The sequence below is a fragment of the Brachyistius frenatus genome, unplaced genomic scaffold (assembly GCF_029030835.1).
Source record: "Brachyistius frenatus isolate BFR_SWC_R1_liver_20210118 unplaced genomic scaffold, ASM2903083v1 Contig_128, whole genome shotgun sequence".
Lineage (NCBI taxonomy): Eukaryota > Metazoa > Chordata > Actinopteri > Embiotocidae > Brachyistius > Brachyistius frenatus.
Genome location: NW_027210727.1, coordinates 975,256 through 1,003,211, shown reverse-complemented (window position 1 = coordinate 1,003,211; position 27,956 = coordinate 975,256). Strand labels below are relative to the sequence as shown.

General features: G+C 40.9%; 1 protein-coding gene across 4 annotated transcripts in view; it reads right to left on the bottom strand.

Moving 5' to 3' along the window:
* Positions 1-27,956, bottom strand: part of LOC138630099 (1-phosphatidylinositol 4,5-bisphosphate phosphodiesterase beta-1-like) — a 116,428-nt gene that overhangs the window by 53,440 nt on the left and 35,032 nt on the right. For all 4 annotated transcript variants that reach the window (XM_069714219.1, XM_069714216.1, XM_069714217.1 and 1 more), the window contains exons 4-5: positions 1,056-1,196; positions 437-516 (exon numbers count right to left, since the gene is read on the bottom strand). In XM_069714219.1, the coding sequence (XP_069570320.1) occupies positions 437-516; positions 1,056-1,196 (221 nt within the window). The remainder of the gene's footprint in view (positions 1-436; positions 517-1,055; positions 1,197-27,956) is intronic.

The window sequence follows — 27,956 nt, the reverse complement described above, 5'->3', positions numbered from 1 at the left end:
AAGGTTTCTGTGTATGTTTCTCGTATACTTTGTGCATGATAAACATATGCTTTTTCATGCAAAACACTAATTGAGTCTAGTTGCTGCATGTACATGGAAGTGGGAGCACTCTGATAATCAGTCACGTCTCTTTTACAGAAGATGCTTTTCATTTGATTTTTCCTGCTGTTTATGTTTACATAAAATTCAGCACACACCTGATGTGAGTGTCGGTTATTTTACCAGCAGACCGGATTTTCAAATGTATCTTGGGGACTGGGGATTTACATTTGCGTGAGACTGTCTGTTTATGTGTGTGTGTGTGTGTGTGTGTGTGTGTGTGTGTGTGTGTGTGTGTGTGTGTGTGTGTGTGTGTGTGTGTGTGTGTGTGTGTGTGTGTGTGTGTGTGTGTGTGTGTGTGTGAGATTGTGTGTGCCTGTGTGCATGGATGACATACGCTTTTTCAAGGCAGGCCTCTCTGGACATGTTCTGTACCAAGAGGTTAGAGGCCAGTTTGAACAGCTCTTCTGCCCATTCCTGCAGTAAATAAAACACACACACACACACACACACACACACACACACACACACACACACACACACACACACACACACACACACACACACACACACACACACACACACACAGGGGAGAACCCATTGAGAACTGCTGAGTGCTGAAATGTTGGGTTCTGTTACTGTAGCTGTGTCAGCCATAAATTAAGATATTATTTCTATGTATATGGTTATGCTGAAAATTTCCATTTGAATCTAGAAAACACAGTTACAGTGATAGTTTACTCAGGGTTTACTTAGGATAGTTTAACAGGGACTTCAAAGTAAAAATACTGATCATATCATTGTTATGCATCAGTTTTCATCCTTCACAATTAACCTTTGTGACATTAGGATCTCCAGCTTTTTCAAGCATACAGACATAACTACACCACCTAAGGCCATACAAATATTAGAATTTTAGGAACAGAGTTTTCACTGTAAAAACAGTAGATATATTCCTTTTAATAGCTTCTTTTAAATACAATTCAAAATAGTTTTTGTTGTTGCAAATTTCTTACCTTCGCAGTCTCCTCCTGGAAGGCCATGAAGTTCAGGTAGGTGATATTGACCATGTCTGTGCCGCTCACCACCGTCAGCATCCTGTTCTCCATCTTCCCCGCCAGCGTGCTGACATCCAGAAGCTCACGCAGCTTGGCCTCCTGAAAGATGAAACACAAAGACAACAACAAAGACATTAACAATGATCAAACGGAACAAACCAATGAATATCAGTTCCGAAGATGTGAAGCCAGCATCCTGACCCTCTTCACACACACTGTGGTGGAACAGAACGGCCAGACCTGCGAATAAAAACACTTCACTGGAAAAGCAAATGACATGAAACAGGCCACGGAAAAAGACAGGCAATGCTTTTTTTTGAGGAAGTGAGAGGCAGTGCTGCTCTATGTCATGGTATTCTGGTTTGATGCTGTTTCACAATGGAAAAAAATCTCCCTCTGAAAGCTCTGAAGTGAAAGAAGACCTGCTAGCGTTTTGGAGTTCACACCTCGTGTGACGGCTGATTTGCTTGATTAATGAGAGGTCAGCACTCTGACACAGACGGTGTGAGGAGGTGTGAGGTGTGAGGCTGCAGTTCCACTGAATCTCCCTGCCCACATTAGAGGCTATAAAAGCAGCAAACACGGTGGGCTAAGCAGCACTGTGATAGGAGATGTACTCTTTGTGGACTAATTAAAATAGCTCGAGGTGTCGAGCTGACATTAAAAGAATGACTGGCAAACTTCCAACAATACTTTTAATGTTTCAAAGTCAAGTAAGTTCACAAACTGTCTGCAAGGGATTTCTGGCATTATTTATGATTTATTGATGACCTCATGACAGCTCTCCAAATCCTGAGAGCTTGGTGGTTTCCAAACCTTTCTCTCCTGCTTGTTTTTAGTTTGGAAAACATCCTCCTGTCTCATCACATTTTCAGCTTAACTGATAAAGATGGTGCTAAAAAGGGCAGCCAATACACAGCAATACACGGTGAGCGGGCCATAACATCACAGCACACAGTGTTTCTATAAAAGTCATAAGTGGATTCACTTAACTGAAGAGATCCCATGGGGATTCTGCTCTTGCTTGTAAATGCTTACACAAATGTGTGCGAACAAGTTGTCTTTTACCTTGAGTGACACATTTTTTTTTTATTCAATAAAATGTTAACTTCCTACAATCTTTATCATTCAACAAATTCAGCAGGTTGTTGTACATCTGTTCTCTGTTGTGACAAATCATTGGGTGCTGACCAGAGTCCAATTTACACAGAGAGTAAAACTCCAGCTTTTGTATTCGGTGGAGGTAATCGTCAGAGGAAAACTAAACCAAACTAATTTGAACAAATATACATTTAATCAGCTCATATTTAGTGCAAATCATAAACAAAACAAACTACGACGTCTCCGAGGTGCAAGAAAAGGAATAGCAATGATCTTCTTTTCTCCCTCGCCACCCAGTACGCAAGTGGCATACAAAATGGTTGCTCTGGCTTAATTAACACAACAAAAAGCCCTGTAGAGGATTTTGCAGTGAAAGCAAATGAGCTCCCACTAATTTAACCAATCAAACAAAGAGCATTGTGTCCTGTGTCATGCTGATAAATGTCCTCTACACGTCCCTCACGCCCCCGAATCAAATTGCACGGCTTAGAGGCGCCCATTATTATCACGCTAAAAATGTTCTAAGGCAATAAACTGAAGGATCTCTCCCTTCTGACAGCCTGTCTGTCTGTCGGCCTGACTCTCATGTAAGTATTTACAGGTTTGTGTGGCTAGATTTTGTAAAATATTACACTTTGCTTAAATTTTAGGAGCAAAAACTACTGCACATTTTCCGTTTCAGACATTTGAGACATCATGGTCTTAGGCTTGACCACCAATCAATTGAACACGTGTGCTGGACTTGAATGGGAATCCATCACTGATGACTTTTGTATTCTGAATGCCACCAGCCTCATCAGTCAAAGTATAACAAGCCACTTTCAATTTACAAAAACATACAAGACTAAAGCAGCCTTTGAGGAGTGCTGTGGCAGCCTGCCAAAGATGGAAGGCTTCTGAGAAAAGACGAGATGACAGTAAGATGCATATTTCATTTATTATACGCTTCAACGTCAATACAATTTGATGTGGTTTATAAAATTGTACCCATTAGCTGAACATACAGCTCATCTCCTTGTATGCAGTCAGCGCAGCACTGATTTGGGAGGGAGCTGCAGGCACTTACGGCACTTGCTGCACCCACATCAGTAGTTATGTTGGGAAAAGAGTTTGGCCTGAGAAACAAACAAAAGAGGAGAGGAGAGGAAAATAAGGAGAAACTGAAAAAGAGCCATAAGGAGAAAGCAACGGAAGAAGAGGACGGGGCTTTAGCCATGTGAGTGAAATGTAATTTGTGCTGGTGTATTGTGAGAGCCATTAGAGGCATGCCTAAGGTCCCAGTTACCACAAAGACTGGAGATTTAGAGCAAAACAAGGCAAAGGGTCGGGGGTGGGAGGGGATTTGGGACGATGGTGCGATCCAGGCGAGAGAGGATGCTTTTGGGTTTCACAACATACTTTTACTGTGAGAGCTCAGCTTTTATATAACACAATCGCACGCGTGTGAATGCGCGGCATGTATCTGTATATTCGTGCCTATGAGGATGTGTTTAGTCAGAGATTCATGTTGTATGTTAGCAGCTGCAGTGTGTCAGCATGATAACTCCTCTCAGACACTTAACATTCAGGTGGATCTGCAGCCGGGAGGAGGAAATACACAGACTTTCTCTTCCTGCCTGAGTTTGTCACAAGGCCCCCACCTGTCACCAGCCGAGCACTCAAACTGTCACACTCTGCTGGGCACGAGGAAGAGATTCAGATTTGCAAAAGGGAAGTCAGTGACACCTCAGGTCATTAAATCTGCAGCACCGCACCTGCCTAAAGTCACACACGGAAATGCACACACACACACACACACACACACACACACACACACACACACACACACACACACACACACACACACACACACACACACACATTTGAGTACACATGCATAAGACTGTACTCAGGCAGGCTCGGCTGCCTAAAGTCACACACGGAAATGCACACACACACACACACACACACACACACACACACACACACACACACACACACACACACACACACACACACACACACACACACACACACACACACACACATCCACATTTGAGTACACATGCATAAGACTGTACTCAGGCAGGCTCGGCTGTCACACACACACACACACACACACACACACACACACACACACACACACACACACACACACACACACACACACACACACACACACACACACACACACACACACACACACACACACACACACACACACACACACACACACACACACACACACACACACATCCACACATCCACATTTGAGTACACATGCATAAGACTGTACTCAGGCAGGCTCGGATCAACACACACAAGTTCACAAGTTCACAGATTCACATGCAAGTGTGTGTATGAATATACACACAAGAACATGAGATCAGAGGAAATGTCAATATGAATGATTGATGATGACCCGACTACCTACCCACATGCCACCCAACTACTAAAAGAGCTTTCATTTCAGTTTTTCTTTTTATCATTGTTTGTGCAGAGAGAGACGGGAGCCAGACGCTGGTCAGAAGTCAAACCATGGACACTGCAGGTATTTGGTATTAACCATTCAGCCAGCAGGGGACCCAAAGTAAAAGTTTCCTCTTCAACCATGTGGTGTTTGTTGAGGCTTTAGGTTGTCTGATGATGAGATATACTGTATCAAAAAAACTAAAATCACTGCCCACCAAATTACAAGTAGAAATGTGATACTCGGATTCTTATGTTGGACAAGTAGTAGAAGCAATATTTCATGCTTTTATGAAGTGCTTTGCTTAAAAAATGTCTACATGAGACGGTTGAAATAATTAATTAGACGTCAAGGATAGCAGCTTTAATAAGTGAACAGCTCCTCATTCAAGGAAGTTACCGCTGGGTTACAAAATAAGAAGTGTGAAAGGTCCTTTTCTTTCTTCTTAATGTACCAACTCTCATAAGACCCACACTCTTTACAGAATGTTGTGTAAGGGAGAGAGAGAGAAAAAAAACAGCCACTTAGGTTGGTGTCTTGAGGATGGCTGCACTTTAGCTGACCCTGCCAATGCAGTTCGTGGCAGTTCACGTAGCATTTTTAAAGCACATGCACTTGTTCAACAAAAAGATGTTTAAGAAATGCAGATGGTGATAAATATTTGATGATTATTTGCTTGTTAGTTAACTGTTGATCAACTGTTAGTTAATGGTTATTACTGTATTTACTGTGTCAGTAGTAACATTATAAACTATTAAACAATGTATAAATAATATCTTAGTAAGCATTAACACAATTAATACATTATTATTTATAGATTAGTTAACTGCTGATTAACTGTTAGTTAATGCTTATTATGGCATTAATTTACCCATATTGTAAAGTGTTACCAAATATTGCCAGATTTTTTTTTTAAGGTGCATTTGGTATTTGGAAATTAGTGCAAACAGTCAGATATCATCCTTATCGTCTATGAATAATCCCATCTGACCTCACACTTGCTCATTAATCTCTCATCGTGTCCTCTAACAATTATGGATTAATGAGCTTGAAAGTTGTAAATCCAAGAGAGCAGCACATCTCAACGTGTGGAGCCATGACACTGCAGAGCAGTACTGCCGGTTCAGGAGCAGGGCAACCGTTCTCCTGCTGCTGGCTAGCCTTGTTAACTAACAGAGCGGCAAGATGCTGCTGGTGGGCCTTTAAAAAGCCTCGGGCTTTTGGAAGTAAATGATGCGATATCAGGTTGGGGGTGATATGTTAACTCTGCCTCACAAATTTTGCGCAGATGCGTGTTTTGTAATTTACATGTGCGCCACAAGATATCTAGTTATTGCTGGATGCTGATATGCCTTGAGTCAGTTGCCTTCATGTCATTGTTGTTAAGGGTGTGTGTGTGTGTGTGTGTGTGTGTGTGTGTGTGTGTGTGTGTGTGTGTGCCTACACTTGCTGTTACATGTGCGTCCTTGTTTATCAGCCAGCGTGAGTCACAGAGTCCACAGAGCATTTCACCCTGAGCAAAGCTAATCCTAAGACGACTCCCTCTCCTGGCAATACAGTCATTTATTTAAGAGGGTCACGCTGCATCTGCTGGGCATGTTTTAAACATTAACCACATCATAACTTACACGGACGGAAAGCACTGAAACATGGATCCCATTAGAAGAAAGAGCCCTGTCTTTTTCGTTTCTTGCAAACAGCCCTCCTTATCACCCATGCGCATTCATGTGCACTCGCCGACACACGTGTAGTCGCGAACACATAGACAGCACATTCCTCGATCACGCAGATACCTCAGATTGCAGACACACAAGACACACAGATACACACTGTAGATGTAGGACTTCCTTTATCTCCTCTTACACAGTGGTACTGTATCATGGAGGATCAGCTGTACAGGCTGCATGGGTCAAAATAACAAAATCTTACAAAACACAATGTATATGAATGTTGAACCATCAGGATGGCTGTGATTAAAAAAATGTAAGCAACCTAAACACAGTTTTATATAGATCTGCAGCTAATGGATTACAGAAGCTGCACACAAACACATTCATACACACAAACAAAGACACCAACAAAGAAACCTTACACTTCACACCCTCACAGTGGGGAACTACAGTATGAATCATTTCTGCTACACAGGGACAGCATGTAGTTCAACTTTACAGCTTTTTTCGGATGATCAAACAGTCTGTTTGGTTCAGCCTCAACGCTAGCCGCCTTTCATATAAGTACGAGAGAACTCTTTAGTCCCATTACAGCTCTGAACTTTCATATTTTAAACTTCCTCAGTGTGACTGTATTAACTTTCCTAGCTCCGAGTGAAACTAAGCCACTATACAGTCCACTGTCTGCAGCCGGAGAATAAGACACAGATAAACCTCTCTCAAACAACTGTATTGTAAACACGTTCCCCAGACTGAGAATGAGAACCAGGAGAGGATGAGATACGAGGGAATCACAGAGGGAGTCAACAGGGAGTCTTTTTTTTAAATATTCTGGTGTATCCATCTTACTCTTTCCTGTTGCTATCTGCATCACGCTCTCATCCCCTCAATCTGCAAGGCGCTTCCTCATCTGCTTCTTTTTTTTTTTTTTTTATGATTCTCCCACATGGTCATAATTCATTTGAGCACTCAAGTGTCAGAGGAGGCAGACCACCACAGTTTCATGAGGCGGAGAATTGCCCACAAGGCCGGGAGTAAAAGGTCAGTGCTTCATCAGTCATCTGTCAGGTGATGCATCACTGACCACAGTACAGAACTGAGCATGCACACATTTGGCTTTGTGTGTGTGTGTGTGTGTGTGTGTGTGTGTGTGTGTGTGTGTGTGTGTGTGTGTGTGTGTGTGTGTGTGTGTGTGTGTGTGTGTGTGTGTGTGTGTGTGTGTGTGTGTACACTCACAAAACACCTTGCTCCTGACTACATGTGCCAAAATCATGGCAATTTCTTAAAATTATATTTAATGTTTTCCTTCAAGCCACCGGGCTAACTTGTTTATGATATTGTCTACTGTCCATCAGTGAAGCACCAGTGAACAGTTTGTAAAAGCCATTTAAATTGCATTATGTTAAGGAGTTAACCTTCTTAAGCTAAATATTTCCCCCTTCTGTGTTTGATTGAGGGGTATAACGACTAAGAAGGGAATTAGAATAACAAAAATCACATCCTGATTAGAGTAAAGCTTTAGCTCATCAGAAGCTCTCTGCTCGAATACATTTGCCAGCGTTGATGCGTTGATGCGTCGCTGGTGCTCATGCGTCGAGGCAGAGGTTGAGGAAACGCGTGGGAGGAGGTTGAAAGCTCATGCGGACTTAACAATCCCTCATTCCAGCTCTTCAACAGGGGCATTTCATTAACCCTCGAAGCAGTGAGACATGAAACGAGAGACGGAGGGGTGGACGGAGGGCTGGACGGAGGGGAGACAGAGGGGAGACGGAGGGCAGCTATCACGCCATTTTCCAAAATGCCAGCACAATAACTTGTGCTGACAGCCGCTCATTTCCATGTCTCGGGGAAGTGGTCTAACATTTACACCCAGCGCGAATCATTTCATGACACACACCGGAACTGAGCATCGCCAGCATGAATTGGAAAGTGAAACATTTATTTTTGATAAGAGCAGTTACACAAACACTATAGTTCTCATTTGATCATGGATACGCAAATCCTGGACTACACTAATTGTTCTTAGTGATCAGCCTTCACTCTGCTGCACAGCGAGACTCCCGTCAAACTTTCACGATACCTGCAAGGCACCTGGACTCCAGACAAAAATGTGTTCAAAAGAAATTCAGAAGTCGAGGTATGTCTGATGTATCGTTCCAGAAACTTTTATAATTTTGTAGAACGAATCTTTATTACACTCGGAATGAAACAATTTATTGAAATCTCACAAATGCAGGAGTAACCCTCCTGACAAGTTTGGGGAGGAGACCATCTGCAGCTTCTGTTTCCCACATTTATATCCAATATTAAGACACACATGACAATATATGTGTTTTTTCTTCATGTGATATTGAATTCTTGGAAGGTGATTTAATAATAAAACCAAGAATGAAGGATTGTGGTCTAGAAACACTGCATAAACCAACAGAAGAGATTTTAAAGACGTTTGAAAGGAAGACAAAAGTCACCTGCTCACTATCACAGTGTTTAAGTGGAACAAAACTACCAATGTCTGACAGCTGTTGAGAGCTGTGCCTGGAGCCTTGTCCAGAAAATGGCAGAAACTCACCTCAAATGGAGAAACTCTTGACATTTCATTCAGGCTTTTCACTGCAAACATAAGGAATGCCTGACAAGCATTTAACTGCAAATCACAGCCCCCTCTATAGCGAAATCATCTGATTTCACTGTTAGCCGACAGACATGGTCACAAAGAAATCGGCCACAGAGGAGTTCTTACCGATTCAAACGCAACTCATCTCCTCAGCTGGAGTACATGTGTATCTATATGTTTCTGTTTTAGTGCTTGTATGTGCACCACTTACAAACAAATATCATCAGTAACCATATTGTCATTGAAACGCCTTCTCTGGTTTATAAAAGATATACAATTATTTCACACTTTTGAAATGATCTCTGACAGTCTGGCATGCTATAAAAAAATGTTTTTTTTCTTTTTAAGGTCAACATGGCCGCAATCTTTTTCAAACAACAAATAAGAAAAGAATCTGTATTGACTGCACATGATGACTGCAGGGCTTTGAAGAGAATAATCCTGCAGAAATGGGGAGGAAATTGAACAATCTTGCAGAGAAATGTGCTTTGCTCTGGCGTCATTGTAGCATGAGAGGCATATGAGGAGCGGCCATGTCAGTTCGGATTATATGAAAACCCAACACAGAGTAAATATTATGATGAGAACAAAACTTTAGAGGTGAAATAAAACTTTACACAAAATAAAATACAAGTGTATTTATGTGAATAAAAACCTTAACTAGTGGAACAGAGTGGCTTCTATACGCTCTCCACTCTTACACCCTGCACTTGACTCCACTACTCTCACACTAACATTGCAAAGCAATATATTTTTGCAAAGCAAAACAAAATTGTGAAAAAGTGGCAAGTGACATTTTTTTAAATGTCAAATGAATGGTGATTACAACCGCTGAATGTGTTTGTTTAAAGATTTAAGTACTTTTCAAGGACTCCTACTTTTCTGTTCCCTGTTCTGCTATTTTGCATCTGGACTTGCTTATTGGTCTTAAAATACACATAGAAGAGAGGCCGGACTGCAGAGTTTAGAAGCTAGTATTTACTCAGTATTCTTTTTTACCAATAAATATTACTAGAAAAGGCAGACATTAGTGTTGAAAATAAAATAGCATCCCTAAAAGAGAAGATTGATTGGCACAGAAACAAAAAGTAGCAGCCATAAGCTTCAAGGAGGATGTCACTGTACTCACTCTCTACATACTGACTTCATTATACAGAGGCTGTTTTAACAGCTGTTTAATTCTTTACATGTTCACAGAAACCCAATCAGAACTTACCTCAACACCTGGACACGCCACAAAACCAAACTCTTAGAACAGATGTTTGATTATCAAAGGACTGAAGGGACCTGCAGGGGAGCAGACTGCCAGTTTAAACTAAGAGAGGCAATAAAATCTTGGAGGGCAGGACGCAAAGATAATTTTACAGAGGAGACCAGTCACATCTCTGTCACACAGACTCCTTCTGCTCCTGAGTTCCCGGGAACGCAACCTGCATCATAATCTGTTACAAAGACACACGTTCTGTTTACAGCAGTAAAATGAGGTCCGACATTTTACATGTGTTTAAACACTGGTGTGTGTGTGTGTGTGTGTGTGTGGACATGGGATCTTGTGAGCATCCAGTGGTAGGTCAGTGTTTGGGGGGCTTTGAAGGAGTGAGAGAGACTAAACAGAAAAAGAGGCAAGAGGACGACTCATGCTGTGTGTGAATCATTGTAAAGGAAAGGCGGAGAGACAGAAGGGGCAAGGGCCAAGCTTGATGAGGTGGAAGTAGTCTACCTGGCATGCTCTCTTCCTCTGGCTGGCTGAGCTCACATTGGGCAGACGGGAAGGTAAAGGCACAGACAGGAGGGAGCTGACCTCAGATACAACGCACAAACTCCAGCAGGAGAAAAAAAAATAATCACATGCTGTGAATCACAAGCTCAGCAATTCTCATTAGAACGAGCACGGGAAAAAAAATTGATTTGCACGGGATTCAAATAGCTGAGCCGGCAATCAGATCAAACAAGACAGCTCACTTGGTTGAAGTATTTGGTAAAGTGGGATGTTGTATAATGAAATTATACTGCCAAAAAGAAAGTTGAGAGATTTTAGAAACAGGAAAACAATCCAAGATTTCAATTACAAGAAAAAAAGTTTACGTTACATGTTTTTCAGCGATTTTATTCTGACTGAGTCTAACCTAGTTAAATTTAAGAATCGTGACAAAACAATTGTCAAACAAACAAACAAATAAGACCACTCAATCAGTTACCTGAAAAAAAAATGTTTTTAGGAGGAAATAAAATGGCACTGAGGATGTGTTCCAAAAGGTGAACTTACAGACTCACACTTGCTATTTTGAGTGCATACAGTACATGCGTTCACACTCTCAAGTATAAAAGTACTCAAAACGACCCAATAAGCTGTGTGTTAAACGATGGACACTGATGTAACTGAACGGTCGTCATCTTGGTTTGACCACCAACATAAAGTATTTTCAAACAGCAGCAGTGGAGGAAGTAAAAGTGTTTATATTTCACTCAGTACCATAATACTACTGTTGCACAGGAGCCACCTGTGTGTTTATTGTGTCTGTTAAACAAAGGGCACAAAAACACGTTCATTTCAGGGTAAAATAATCAAAGCTGGTAGATACTTTGACGGGTGACGCATTCCAATGCTACAGTCATTTTAGGGAAGTGCAGAACAGTAGTGTGTAATTTGACACTACACTACCCTCCTAAAATTCAAGTACCACACAAGTGAGTGTACTAACATGTAAGAGTACTTTATGTGAGTGTACTAAGGGATGTACATCCTTTGGAAAACAGCCATACAGTAAAAAAATTTTTTTAAAAAAAGCGAGAATAAACTCATGGTAAAATGCCAACTTGATACTTTTTCTTCCAAAGTAACGAGCGTAAAACTCTTTGACAAAGTTTGTAATTCTGCTTGCCATTATCCTGTTGTGCTATTTAAAAGTACTTCCTCCATCTATTCAGGTATTCTGGTCATTACTTCCACCCACTCTCTTTGACTCATTCCCATCAGTTTGTGAGGTGGATGAACCCCATTCTGTTCAAGCCGTCCATCAAGCAGCACTCCATCAAGGGTGGCACTAAAAACAGCTCCCGGGCGCCAGAAGCTGGCAGGTACATAACTACGGTAATTATCCTGCAGTCTACAGAAGCTCTAATTTACTGTGGGCAGACTACTGTGAATGCAGAGAAATGCTAACAGCAATCAGCTCATATGATACCTAACATGGAATGACACAGGCATGTGCCCTGGCATCCAAGAAGGCGCAGATGCACGTACGCCCACACAAAGACTAAAAAACATAGTTGGGGCAAAAATAGACATGGTGGAGCAAAAACAGCCAGGAGACTGGTGAAACCAGGATCTGTGTTTTTGGTGCCTCCTTGAGCTAGAAACAGAATTTGCACCTGCTCCTTTGACGAAATGACCCTGAAATCTTAGAAAGGTGAAGGAATTACAGTTCAGTTATGGGTGTTAGTAACTGTGTACAAACATAAACAACAGAAAATGGCTGTGTTCATGAAGTAAGATGACTTAAAAAAAGAAAAATGTAATCTGTTTTCCTCAGAGTTGCCTGCAAAGCCTCACAGTACATCAGGCTGTTTGGAAAAAGAGCCATATCCAGACTAAAGTCCTCCCTCTGGCACCCTGCTAGGGGCCCGCCATGAGTCAGGAGCCCCATAGCGAGAGGCCTCGCAGGGGAAATGTCCACAAACGGGGTCCAGGAGTAAATAATTAATACGAGTCCCTGTTGGCACAGTCCAGCCTTCGGGCTGTAGATGCTCTGCCACTGCAGCTACTGTACGGATGCCACATATGTCCTCTCCCTTTAGCTGTTCCCATTCTTGCATTTATTTTCTTTACACCCACTTTTTCCTTCCATCTTAACAAAAACGACCGCTAGAGCTGTGCCCTTGCTGCGTAGAGGACGCCGACCAGTTCCAGCCCCAAGATCTTTAATAATTCTGACCAGAACCTATCAGGTTTATTGGGGGACGTAGATGTACAAACATATCTGGCTTTATTCATCACACAGACTTTGTGCCGATTTGTTAGGCTTAACATGAATGACGCACAGCAGTTGTGCAATAATAAACTCCATTCCCTACAGTTTATTATGAAGTGTACTGTACCTGCCTATAAAATAAAACTATTTATTAAAGACACACAAAATGATTTACCAGCGTTCTGCAAAGAAATTTGACATTTTGAATGATGGTTTCATAGGAAGACAAAGAGGGATTTTGATATGTAGATATATTTTTTAAAAAGTAATATTTGTCATGCACCTGTTACAAGGAAAAAACAAACAGTGAAGAGGACATGGGAGAAGAAGTAGGAGCATTTATTTGTTTCATTTCTGTGTCTTTAAATTTCAAATTAAATCCTACTGTGACTTCACAAAAAATGCATTTGTTCTTAATTACCTTTAAGGTACAGTACATCTTTCATTTTTTATATTCTACAACACTATATTGTCATGTCAGTCTGTTCGTAACATCAAAGCTCATTATTTTTCTGTGAAATCAGTGGCACTATTTCACTTCCTATGAAAGTGAGAAGCTTCAGGGGTACGTGATCCAGCATGCTGGGTCATTCGGGCCTTTTTGCAAAAAAAGATGGCAACAGTTGTTTAGCCACATACTGTTCGAGCCAGGGCAAACACTAATGTTCCCCACATGGAGAGCAGAACTTACTAGATGTCATCATTTTGTGCATAAATAACCCTATTTGGGCCTCCGAATCCCTCAGCAAACATTGAACATCCTTGGTGAGCTCTGTGCTGTGATAATTGTGATTTATACTTTGTCTGTAGTAATCATTTAGTCTTTTGCCATCATTAGCTCCGCTATGACACAGAGAGCCTGCTGTCCTGACTTCCCCAGACCATCTGCCAGACCAGGCCATGCCAGCCACCAACCAACCAGCCACCTACCACCCTCGCATCATGCCCCATTTGGTAAGGCATCTGTGTGCTCCACTGATCTGCCAACAAAGACTTACTCAGTGTTTAAACAAGCCTTTGGATATTTGACAGTATTCAAGTGGCCGTTTAATCCTATGGTCTATGTCTCAGTTAACAGGGATGTGGGAACATTTCAGGACTCCACGGTGGTAATGACACACATGATGGTAGAAATCTAGACTACATGTGGAACCAGACCGACTAATTTTGATTCTGTTTGATGCCCTTTGATAAAAGATGATTATCAGTCAATGGTTGTTCTCTGGCAGACACAACAGACACCTATAGCACCAAAGCTTAATTGGCCAATCTTGGTTTGAAACAGCAGACCGGGAGATGTCTCGACATGCCTGCTGATAGTTAACAAGACAGACAATCCAAAACAGAAGAAACCTTTGACTTGTAATCTGCATCTAATGGCACTATTTATTTCTGTAGGAGACAGAAAAGACAGAGAAACAGTACAATCCTCATATTTTACCAAAATCACTGTCTGCTTTTGTTTCAGGAGAAGCCACTGAACAAGTTATGGAAATGAGCTGGAAGTGTTCTGGATGAAAATTGCATTAGTCACTCCTCTTTTTCACTTGAGAAGCTCGACAACTGACAGCCAAATCAAACTTTGAGGACATTGTCTTAATCTAGTGTATGATGAATGTGAGCAAACCTAAAAGACAATTTGTAACATTTCAGAAAATGAACAACAATTTACAGAGATATTATTCTATAGAAAAAAACACATATAACTGTTTACTGTACCGTAACACATTGTTGCACAACAGGCAGGCCAAAAACACAATGCTGTTGTCTTTTCCAACATTGACAGTCTACCAGTCCAAGATAGAATATTACAGCCAAATTCAATCAGACTCATCTTCTTCCACCCTGAATTAGAGCATATGAAACATGCTGCCATGGTGGACGTGATTACAGCTTCCTCATTTTACTATGACTGTGTCTGGAAAAATGTCCTAAAGACACCTTATAAATATCATCAATATACACGGGAGCACTTGGCACAGCAAGGCTGTGGTTATTGGTTAAAGGCTGCTCAAATAGTTTCAAAATTCAATGACCATCAGGATGCAACAACTAGAAACAATCCCCAAAAGAACACCTCTACCCCTATGTATTCATGCAGTGAATTTGGATCTGGTACCATTAGGCTAATAAACACATGTGGATAAAGTGAGAGTTGCAATATAGCACCAAAACTTTAGGAAAAAGTACACTTGTTACATGAATTGTGTTACGTACGTGACCAGGGGTGTGGTGCTATTTTCTGAAGTACAATAGCACCCCTGTGACACACAGATGTTTTTCTGTTCCTTCGGTGATGTAATCACTGTGGTGGCAAGTTTACATAAAATAGTCAATAATGTATATTTCTACTGCTTTAATTTTGTCAACAGCATAATCAGGCTATTTTCAGCGGTTGTCCTGGATTACTTATCTGAAGTATTATTGTCCGATTTAAATTGCAACAGGTTCCTGAAAATGTTTCACAATAAACACCTTGTTAAGAAATGAAAGGTTTCTGTCTACTGAAACACTAGACAGCTTTTATTTGAAAACAGATAGAGGAAGTGTATATTTGCATTAATGTGTAATGCAGCAACTTCAACAGGGCCAACAGTAGCAGAACAAAACGAGGCTTCAAGTTGACGTTGTGAGTCAATCAATGTCAATATGGCATCTTTGACCATTCTATTTGTGGCTATTTGTCATGCAAACATATAATTTAGAGATGATTTGATCTTCAAGCACTTAAAAAATATAAAAAGAATTTCAACCAGATCAAGACAACGGTGAACATATTATATCACTTGGCAGAGCATCACCCGACTTCTTCTTTTGCTCCCATCATAATATCTACAGACACTAGAGGTATCTTTAGCCCCTTTAAAAAACCGACCAGTGTTGCCGGGCTGTCATATCCTACTCGAGCTGAATCCCAGCCAGTTCTGCTTTCTACATTGCAGAATGTAACAATAGGCCTTTGAGCACGGTCGCTACACTTGGAGAAATGTTCGCATAATTGCAGTAAATTACAGTACACAGTGGGATGAAATAATTACACCTGTTTTATGCAGAATGCCTTCACTGAAGATATTTCTGGTCCAAGTGGGGATTTCCTGATGTCAATTGCTTGCCTTATTACTGAATATTAACAAAAGATAGATTTTGAAAAGGGATGAAATGCAGCAAAAAGATGGCATAACGAAGACAAAGGAAATTGAGCTGGTTAATCCTGGCAGAATTTTCATTTCCTTTTAGGAAAATTTGATTTTAAAAGTGCACGGGCCAGAATACTTGTTAAGTGGACATGTTTTTTTTCAAGAGAGTGTTGTCAGCATCTCTGGTAAGTGTTACACTTATTAAACAGAAACTGCAGTCTGTCAGCTTCCAAACCATGTGGTGTCCAGAATGGAAGTGAGTGGAAGTGGGCTTGTCTAACGAAACAAATGGATGTAAAAAAAAGTGTAAGATAACTTCCTGAGAAAAAAAAACAACAGAAAGTGAAATCATTCAAGAAAGAGAAGTACGCAAGTTCTCAGATCCCAACTTGGTCTACTCAGTCATCACTCAGCGGAGAAACACAAATAAGCGAGAAGAATAAAGTGAATCTCATTTGCTCTGGTCTTTCGGACAGGAAATAGTTGGTTCAAGCTCTGTGGTTTCTGGGGCAGCAGCATTAAGAATCAGACATTTTCTTTAGTGACCCTCCTGAGATTTACTATTGAAAACCAATTAAGTCTTCCGTGTGCTGATGTGCTTGGAAGGGATCATTGGAGGGAGTGAGAAAGGTCGCCTGTTTCTTTACACACAGACACATATTTATGCACGCAGCTCCAAAGAAATGATCACACAAGCACGGCCATGAGCGGGACTTCTCCCGGTGTCACCTATATGATTAATGGTGTTAGGACCTGACTAGTGTGAACGAGGCGGAAATTAAGTGAATCCCCAAGAGCTGCTCTCTCAACTCCCATTAACAGTTTACCATGTATATGTTATGGATGGATGCATGATAACAGTACAGTGGAAAACTTGGAGGAGATATTGATCACCAAATTAAATCTGGACAAATTAGACAGGAATGGGGACAAACTGGTTTCTGCCTGCAGGCATGTCTAAATGTTTATTTAACTCTCCACTTGCAGAGTCCAGTTCAAGAAAGATATATCTGCAGTTTGAAATGATCAATGAGCATGAGCACTGTTTCATTAGCATTCATGATCATTATCAAAGTAAAGACAATTATATCATTCCATTTAAATTATGAGTCATTTGAGGTGTTTGCTTCCAAAAATCATCAACTTTTACAAAGTGGATTAATTTGGAAGGAGTCCTGCATGAAGTAGGAAATTAGCATGAAAAGGGTCCTGAAGCTGTGCCAGTGCAGCTTCAAAACTCCCAGTCGATCTGATAACTTGTGAGCATTTGAAGGAACACAGAATAAGAAGCCTTAAGTGTAACCTTTCTGGGTTTAATTAGGGACAGATGCTGGGAAAGACTGTTTTTTTTGGGCAGTATGATACTTGATGAAACAGAATAAAAAACATATTTTTTAAAGCTTGACTCTCAATCACTTTAAGAATCATGAGTCTGGAACAGCTCATGGATCTCAGAAAATGTTACTCCAATTACTGCCGTTAAACAGACTCACGGAGCTGACAGGGAGATGATCTTTTTTGCTTTTTAGTTTTTTCTCAAAGAAGAGAAGAGAAGAGAAGAGAAGAAGAAGAAGAAGAAGAAGAAGAAGAAGAAGAAAAGGAAAAAGAGAAGAAGAGGTGTGAACCTTTGTGGATGAGAACAGTTAATTAGTGGTTAATGTGATCATTTCTTTGCTCTCCTGTCAAATGGAAAGCTACTATGTGTCAGAGAACCTTCTCTGGCCTTGTTAGCTCTAAATGTGTCATCTCATTCTTATGGTTTCCGTGGTAACATGCCCATTAGACTGGTCATAACCCCATATATTTCACACTCACCGGCAGAGCACAGTATATTGGTGTCATTGGTTTGTGTATGTGTAAAGGACACTGAATATAAAGTTGACTTCGGTCGACTTTGGTTGGTGTAATTTTAGGTGGCATTAATACACAGGGATTAATCTCTTAGATAATTACATTGACCGACTATTAGAGATACTCATTACACATTAAACCAACAAGCTAACCCTTAGAGACTTTTATTTATCAAAAGTTTGCCTGTGAATCAGCAAATAAGGTGCAAGGTTGGCCTCAGTCTACCCAGTAGAGTTAAACATGGCATACGAAGCAATGATTGGAATCCATAGGTGATGGTTGGACACGAGCAACCGGTTCGATATATTGACCGGGACAGACTGATTTAACTGCACAGAAGAGCTAAATCCAGACTAGTCGATAGCAAGACTACCAAGAGCCACTGATTGTAGACTTATAGTGAGTGTCCCGTCTGTGGCAGACTAAACGAGTTACTGTTGAGATAAATAATTTTTAAAAAAAGTTGCCAGATAGAGTGCCTCAACATATTGGGCTGGAAATCATTAAAAAATAATTTTGATACTTGTTGCTGAACAATACTTTTTTGATACCATCAAACTTTTGATACCATTTTGATACTTTTTTCAGAAAAAGAAAATGACATGACACATTACGGTACAAACGTTTAGTTTTCATGTAGAGGGAGAGAATATAATCAAGGTTGTTTTTCGTTGCTACAATTTTACATTTCATAGCCATTGCTTGGAGCGACAATTTACCAATGCTTCGCATGCTACCGGTAGATCTGCACACAGGGAAGCCTGAAGTTACCGGAGTGAACACAACTCAGACAGTTATGTGGCTGAAAATGAGTTTGAAAAGAGAGAAACAAAGTGTTTTATTGGAAGAATTTATTCAGTTGAAATCGAGTGATTTTATCAGTTGAGTCTATGTAACACTGTATATGCTCACTGATGCTGATGAGATTTACTCCTGCATAAAGAACTTTATGCATTTTAAAATGATAACGGATTAGTGTGAATGTAGCCTATGTCGTGAAATTTGAATGACAAGGCATTTTTTTGATACTAGATAGTACCAAAGCAATTGGGTCAGTGCCATAAAAGTAGCGAAGGTCGGTACCCAGCCTTACCTGTGCTGTACCTACAAAAACTATAACACCTACAAAATGTCCTAAAACTAGTAGATAAGTGGTTAAACAAGTAAGCCAAGAGAGGATACACACTTAAAATAATAAACTGAAAGCAATAACAAAATGGTTGAAAGATTTCCGCTTCTGCAACTCCAAGTGATAATAGAATACAAAGATCAACATATTGTAGTGTTTCTTAACATCCATTTTAGGATCCCGTTAGAATGAACATGATGCATGGTGCTTATGAAGGAGCACTCAAGCTCATCTGACAGGGATGTGGGGGTACATCTGTCTTTATAGGCTGTAAGTGTGCACTACTCTTTCCCTCTGCCTGTAGGAACTGAAATGAAAAATGAATGCGTGTCTGTGTTGACACCGGTTTTTCTTCACCGGCGAAAATGCTGACTTTCAGCTGGCAGCTCCCTGCTTTCCAGTCCCAGAGCTCCTGTCCCGACTGCTTCCTATTTGATCAGCTCCAGTTCCACTGGGACGACCTTTGCTGGGTTAACAAAATGTCACATCTGATTTCACTGCGGGCATCGAGTAACCTGAAGATGTGAGCCAAGTTCCACTGACATAGACTGACACCAGCACACTGACTAAAGAAAAGGGTCTTTGCATGCCAGCAGACCAGCAATTCATTTGTCTCCACGTTGATAGGTTTCACTAGTTTTGTTCTTTCGGGGCTTTCTGAGCTTCAGTCGAGCTACTAGCAGCTCAGTCATGATAAAACATGTCAATTTTCACTGGTCCAATCATCTCTCACTGCAGCCAAACATAATTGGCAAATTTTTTTTTATGTGCATTTCAAGTGCAGTGATTAGAATCTATCTTTGCTGCTGCTGTTTTCTTTACTTTTTAAAAAAAAAAAAAATCTTGCTGCTTTTCTGCCTGTTCTCCTATTGCTGTGTGCCTTAATTTCTTTGTAATTTAAAGACAGTTATTATATGATTACATCTAACTAAAGGTGTTCTGTTGCAAACAGCTGACTTAACTACATTTAATAATGTGGAAAAACAAATACAACACTGTGAATATCCTAAATAACTGGATATTACAGCTTGTTTGTGAAGATTAGTGTGAAAGATGCTTGTTTGCTCCATTTTAAAGTGGCTTTTTTTTTTTTTTTTTTTGGTCCTTTTAACTACAAAGCAAAAGACAAAAAAAAAATGCAAAGGAAGAATGTCCACAAAGAGGATTCTCTTTCCTGCACTAAAATGTTTGAGACATTCCAGCTGAGGTTCGGCTAAAGCTGGAAACTACCTGAACAGGTGCACCATTGTGCTCCTTCTTGCCTTTTCACCAAGATAGCAATCTTTGGACTCAGTTGGGTAACTCTCCCTCTACGCTGACACAGGCCACTCTGTTCATCATCACTGTCTCTATTTCATCTGTTCATTCAGTCTGTCATTTTCTTCCCCTTCATTCATCCAGATCCAGCAGCTCAGACCCATGTTAGCTGAGAACAGGACAGCTTTGAGACAGTCCAGAGAGAGGCTTGGCATCAACTTCGATTTCTGCGGGAGCAGTAATGAGATGGCCTGCTTCACACCGGGGGAATTCATCTGTGTGCAGGAATTACCTGCGTAATTGACTGAAGAATCAAACCCAAAGGCATCAGGGTCCATCATGCTAACCTTTTTCTTTGTTTATTTATTTTTTTGTATTATCACCTACTGATGCTGCTCGCCTGGAGGTTACGTCAATGCCTGATCAATTGCTTGTCTTAGGCTGATGACAAATGGTGCTTGCAGTTTCTTTTATGAAAATCAATTCGTCCATATGCCCCTTTACTTCAATCACCTCTTACTGCAAGCTGCCTTTGCCCTGTGGCCAATCCCTCCAATGAAAATGATAATTAGGAGCAATAGTATCCAATTGCTTCTTCACATATTGGTGCTGACTGAATTAACTCTCTGATTGAGAGTGCCAGACCGAGTAAGAAAAGACGATACATGCTTTGATAGTGTGACGGCATGTATATTTCAGTTACCTACATAACACAGTGTTGGAAGTATGATTGCATGCTTGTGTGTGTGTGTGTGTGTGTGTGTGTGTGTGTGTGTGTGTGTGTGTGTGTGTGTGTGTGTGTGTGTGTGTGTGTGTGTGTGTGTGTGTGTGTGTGTGTGTGTGTGTGTGTGTGTGTGTGTGTGTGTGTGTGTGTGTGTGTGTGTGCATCCTGTCTAAGATAGGAGTGTGTGGGAGTTCTCTGTGCAGACCTGTCAACTGACAGACATATTCATGCCTCTGTGAACTAAAATGTCTCGAAGCAAATTCCGCTGGGAAGGAAGGGGCGAGCAACACTTCATTCAATTCATTCACACTTACCACATCCAAATCTCTCCCCTTTTTTACTCAATTAATTGTGTTGTACGGGTCTATTCTGCTCAACTGCGGTCGAGCACTAACAGGTTTCGTATGTTTTGATTCCTTGTGATTTAAGCTTTGAGGATTTTCTTTAAAAGGAAGAAAAAAAAAAATCTTGGTTGCAGCTTTTCAAATGTGAATACGTTTTGGTTCATTCTTTTAGAGCAAACTGGATATGGTTGGTCTAAACAAGACATGTCTCCTTAGAATCTGTGAAACTGTGATGGTTCATGAAAGTTGGCATCAGTCAAATTCTATTCACTACTGATTCATTTGGTTTTGTTTTATTTTTAAATGTATGCACCTATCTATCCATTATCTATACCCACTTTAGTCTGAACACGGTCTGATAGGCCACGCAGGCACGAGGAGAACACGTCACCTCCACACAGAACGGCCTCAGCCGAGGTTCGGAACCAGAACCTTCTTGCTGCGAGTGCTAACCACTGCAGCATAGTGGCGGCGATGTCTACATTTATTCATTGATTAAAGTTAAACTAGGACAAAATGTAGCTACATAAACTTGCCTCAAGTCAAAGGTGATGTCATAAAATGTCTTGTTTTGTCTATAAAAGTATGTCCAAACCTGAAGTTATTCAGTTTACTGTCACATACGCCAAAGAAAAGCAAAAAGTCCTCACAATGGAGAAGCTTAGAAAATTACCAATAAACGTACTTGCTCACTAAACTTGGTAACTAACGAAATAACTAACTGTTTTAGCTCTCGTTTCATTTATAATCTACAAGCACCAGTCAGAGATACATACACTCCAATCTGTTTCTCACTTTGTCTTCCTGTGGCACTCATGCAGACACACGCATCACAGCCACTCTTAGAAAGGCCTCGGAAGAGACTCATTTCCATTGACTGTCTTCCTGAAGTTTCTTTTTAGATTCAGCTTCTCATCACTCAAACCGTCAGTGCTCGTTTGAACAATTGTCATTCTTAAGGATTGAATCACTTCCAAACAATAATGGTCTCAGGTCCATTATTTCAACCCAGTGCCATGTGATACTGATCTAAAGCCGATCAGGGGGAGCAAGATGTGCTGCCAGCTTCAGTCTAAATGACTCCAGCGGGTTCACACTCCTCCCTGCATGTAAGCAGGGATCAAGTATTATTTCTATTCGACCACAGGTGACTGTGTAGATGTACAGCAGACGAGACCAGGGTTTGAATTACAGTTTGTTTTCTTTCGGCTGCGGGTGAGACGGCGGCTGTGAGGGTTTGCAGATATATTTACTTGCGTATATATTTACTGTGTTACATCTGCAACACAGACACATGCAAACATCATTACATGATTTAGACATTCTCTAAATACCACCCCTACATAGCACAGGTATTATCTTTCTACACACACACACGCAAATACATCAATCACTAGCTGAAACATGGATCAAGTGGACTGACTATAAATGCATCACAATGTACAATATGCCACCAACCAGCAGAGGCATCTGAGTACATATCAAAACTATTATTAGGTTGTATTTGAGCAGAGATATTAAACTTAAATTCATATTGTTTCTCAGGAATCCTGCTCGCCGCTGTAATGCAAACCCATAATGAAAGCCCTCATACAGAAGACTGTAATGGAAAAGCTCACAAGTCCGTTTGTTTAAACTGCAAACATTTGCATTGGTATTGTACGACACACTGGACTCATGTTATCTCATATTTCCATGCTTTCTTGGCTATTTACAGTGCAGCGGTGTCCAGGGTCAGACGAAGGCCTTGCCCACTCTCAACATCAATAGATTTGAAGGGCTGTGATTGTTGTAGCTGGAGCTCATAGTGGGACCCACGGCTTTCATCAATACACACCAGACAGCACAGACGATGGGAATGAGCACGGCCACAGCAAGAGCCCTAAAAAAAATATGCTACACAGGAGATTTAAATCATATTCTTTACAGTTCAGTGAAGTTTATTGTGGGATGTTTCAGCTAAACAAAGATGAATAAATAAAGAAAAAGAATTTGGATAATTTGTTAAAGCGCAGCTCCATAGTGCCTAAAATAAATGCCATGACACTGATACCGTGGGCTCTCTTACTGTCTATTTGTTCTAATCACTGTCTCAAACACTGTTATAGCACAGCTGCTTTGAATATGGATTGAGCAAGAAAAGACAGATCTAAACCCTGCAGTAGCTCGCTGTGCACTCAGAGGAGATGTTTAGCACTTACTGCTGTGGGAGATAGAGCTTTAGCCGACTTTGTTGGCCAGACAGAGTGGTGGTGATAATGGCCTGCTGGCCTCTCCCAGATCCTGTTACACTGCTGGGGACACACAAGCTGCTCTGTATTTAGCAGCAGTCCTCTCTGCTGCAGGCTCAGACTGTAACAGAGCTAGCGGCCACTTCCTCTCACCTCCCAACAAAAGTCAGACGGAACAAAGAGCTCTGGAGGAAATGAACATTGAAGCCTTGAGTCTGCTCCAGACCGCTGATTCATTACACTTTTATTCACTATGCAGACAACAGCGTGCAAAGACATTCAAATATTTTTTTTATAATTAAAATATTGGAGTGACTGTGATTTCCTCCTGTCTTGGCCACAGGCAGACTTGATGCATACAAGCACTATGTGATCTGTTCGGGGTTCTGTTCAGGCCAGAGAAAGCAAACCTGCTTTCCTCTGCCTGTCCCTCAGATTTAGACAGATATTGCTAATGAACAGATTCACTTCAGATCTTTAATTAGACCTGATGGACTGAACATGCCTCCATCAAATCTTCTGAAAACAAATGCTCAAATGTGGATTACAATCTACATTTTCCAACATAAACATCGTTTAAAGGCTGTATTTGACACAGAACGGTCCTTTTCACAAATGTGTGGGATTTACAATGAACTAAAGACAACGATGACACAGAGACGCCTGAACATGCTGCCACTCAACAGCTGCCATTAAACTGGAATTCATATGGAAGTTGGACCTGGACAACCTGATCAATGACTTCTCTTTAAAGAAGTTTAGAGTACAATTGGTAGCTTAGGCAGGATATTTTAGCCCGTTCTCCTTCCCAGGACATCAAATAATGCCGCTTTGTCACAGCCAGTGGGGTCAAAGGTACCTTACGTCTTATGTGCCGTGTTAAGGCCATTCAAAGAAGGTCATGTGATGAAGTACAAAGAAGGTTATTGCCAGTTTAGGAAGAAAATTGGAGGTGGTTGAATGGAACAAACCCAGGACTTTTAACCAGGAGACCAGTGTTCAAGTCCATGAAAAAGCAAAAGTCAATGAGGATGTCTTTTAAGTAACCCAAACCAGGATCTGTTCCGAACTCTAACCAAGTCGTTTTGTTGCCCAAACTTAACCAAGTGCCAACCGTGTCACATCTAACTCAAAGATCTTTTCCTAACAGTAACCGTGTGGTTTTTGATGCCTAAATGTAAGACACCTTGTGCGTGTTTATGAGACGTGAAAAGCTTTTAAAAATACAGAATTATTTGATACCCTGAAATGAGAGCGGACTGGATATTGTTTACTGTGGTTTTGTGTGGTTGTAGCTGTGGCTCTGCACAACATTTGATGCTCATTTTATGATCTTACACAGTTTGTTGTAGGTGGTTGTATTTAAAATAGGATTTGTGTTTTGACTTCTAAAGATGTACTGTGTACATGTACAAGATGTGCTGTAGGAGTTTAGAAAGAAACAGACCTAAAGTATTAATCATTCATCAAAATAATACAATTTCAAAGTAATAGATGGTGTGTGGTTGTGGGTTTCCCTGCATTATGATTGTGTGATGAAACTCCATGTGCACACAGTACACGTCTGCTATTTGTGGGTGTAAGTAAGGGTCCGTGGTGAGTTTGTGTCCAGTTGTCCGTGGTCATGATAATCCTTCCATGAGTGTTGCTGCTGATGCACAGCACTTCAACCTGGCCATCTTTGAAAATGACTCGCATCATTTATCCGGTATTTTAGCTGCATACTGAAGCTCCAGAATTAAGGTTGTTTCCCAGCTTTGTTTTGGAGTTCTGAGAGATTTCCATGTGTTTCTCTGCTGATAACAGCAGTTGCATCAGCTCAGACATTTGTAAACTACCTTCTTTGGCAAGACTCCAGACATTAATTTGTTCCCCCTTCTCTGCTGATTGTGATTACCCCTTTTTGCAAACGCCTCCTCAAGCAGACATGCCTCTGTGTGTGTGAAATTCACCAATATAACAACCAAACAATTTGATTTTGAGTAGCACTCCTCTGCCTGTGTGTGAACATGTGAGTCGATGTTATACTCAGTCAGCTATAAGACAAGACATAAGGAAGCTACGTGATCCTTATGTCTTGTTTGAAACACATGTCAGACTTAATGGAAGCATATCTGAATTATCCAACCACCTTCAGTCTGCACATCCTGCCCTCCTATAACAGTGTCTGCGCTTGATGTCTTACTTTGTCATAAAAAATGGAAAGATGTGAGGATGAAGCCTGCAGTGCAGAACACTAAATCATTAAGACTTTCCATTTTCTAGATGCATATTACAGCCTGAACTTCACAGGCAGGCCATTTCAGACAGACATTTGTTTGGTTGTCAAATCGACAGAGAGAAAGCATGTAATTTTGTCTGTCAGACACCTACTGGTGGGCATGGTGAGTTGCTGATTACATTTTTATCTTCAATTCAGACAGAGGAACAGGAGGGCAGAGGCAGCGTCACAATACACCCCATACAGTGGGCAAAGAGGCCGAACGCGGAGTAGATGTTACCTGAACGCGGGTATGTCGAAGTTAGTTATATGGTAAAGTGTACATAAAAGCTGGGACATGTGATTAACTGCTTGGTTGGTGCTGAGGAGAGGGAACATGCTGTGCAGGAACAAGCTAATCTGCTGATTTAATAAAGAGACAATTTGAATGGATGGTTTGGAACAGTGGGGCCTGTAGCAGTGACCAGGGGCTTTAACGTGTACAAAGAACAGGAGTGGATGTCTATCGAGACTCTCTGGTGGTCCTTTTTTCTATATTTCCATTTCTCGCCCCCAAATGAGTGGAATACTCTTACTGCCTCAAATAACTGCAATAAAGCCATTATTTTGCATTCTTATTTTTTTCTTTTTCTTTACAGTCATATATTTTCCTTGTGTTATCATATGTTGCAACATGTGGTATACATTTGTCATATATGTGATCACATGTGTCCCATGGGGAATTCTTTTTTTTAATTCTGGTGGGGTTTTTTTCTGTAAGGGTTCAAAGAGCAATCTAAGATGGGGTTAAATACTATGAAATAATACTAAATATTTTAAATACAGAGATTAAAAGACAAATTAAATCCAATATTCAACCAGTTGATGACTGAGCCACATGAGGCATTACCAAAGTAAGATACAACTTTTCCAGCACAGTTTATTATAAAGAAAAAAGCATGTACAAAATAACTGAACAGGTTTCAGAGCAACAGTAAATACTTTTTTTTAAGCTTTTCTGCCCACCATTCTCTCACTGCAAATCAGCCAGCTATTTTTGTTTATATGAAGTGGATGATCATTAGCGCTCTGCTTTGCTCACCCGACCTAAGAGTGTGTGATTTATTTCTGTGGCCAACCGTCACACAAAGGTTGCCTCTCGTCATACTGACAAGCGGCCAATCTAATCAGCCTGAATGATGATGGGTGGACACATGCTAATTAGCATTAGCAACCTGAGCAGGGTAAAACAAAGGGCACAGGTTTTTTGTCATGCTTCGGTATTCTATGCAGTACATGTGTTTGTGCATCTGTGTGGGATTTATGTCTGTGCAGCTGTAAATGGACACGATGATAGAGAGCGCTCCTCAGTGCGAGATATTTTTTGTGTTGTGTTGTGTTGTGAGTGTGTCCTCCACACAGAAAACGTATGAATCATAACCGACTAGCCGGAGCCCGTGGGCAGGGTGGCAGAAGTTCAGCAGAGGTCAGACGAGCTGCCCACACACTGCGACGAGCCAATGAACACAGCGGCGTGCTCCAAATCCTTAATGACGTTCAGACACAAAATTCCGCCGCCGCTCAAAGACAATATGAAGTAACTTGAGCTCTACGAGAAACAAGAGCTCAAAAAGAGGCGAGCGAGAGCAGCCTTTCCATCTGGAGCCCATTTCAAGCAAGTCTGTCGAGAGTGATTGTATCTGAGTCTGACAATATTCAGCTGAAACGCAGGACTCTTGAGTAGCACAATGAAAGCACTTCTGAAGCTTTTTACCCACATGTCTTCATGAGTCCAGCATCTCATCTCGCCTCGGTGAGTGTGTCGGTTTCCTGCAATTTGCATGAATGGATGAATGCGGCTAAGGAGGCCCTCGAGCGAGAGCAGAAGGAGCAGAAGGAGCGAGCTTTAAAGAGTAAAGAGCATAAAAAAATTAAACCAGCAGACGAAACAACAACACAGTAAAAATAAGAGTTTTATGAATTAAAGGACTTGCACGGTATAAAATTTAAGATTTAAATGTTGATAGATTTTTGTTACCTATGTGTCTCCCACTGTCTACATGACTCTGCATAACCAATCCCATTATTTTCAACTGGCTTTTTTAATTGGATAAAAGAAATCCTCCGGGGTTTTGTTTCAAGGTGAAGTTAACAGCACAGAGATCCTAACAAAACCTTCAT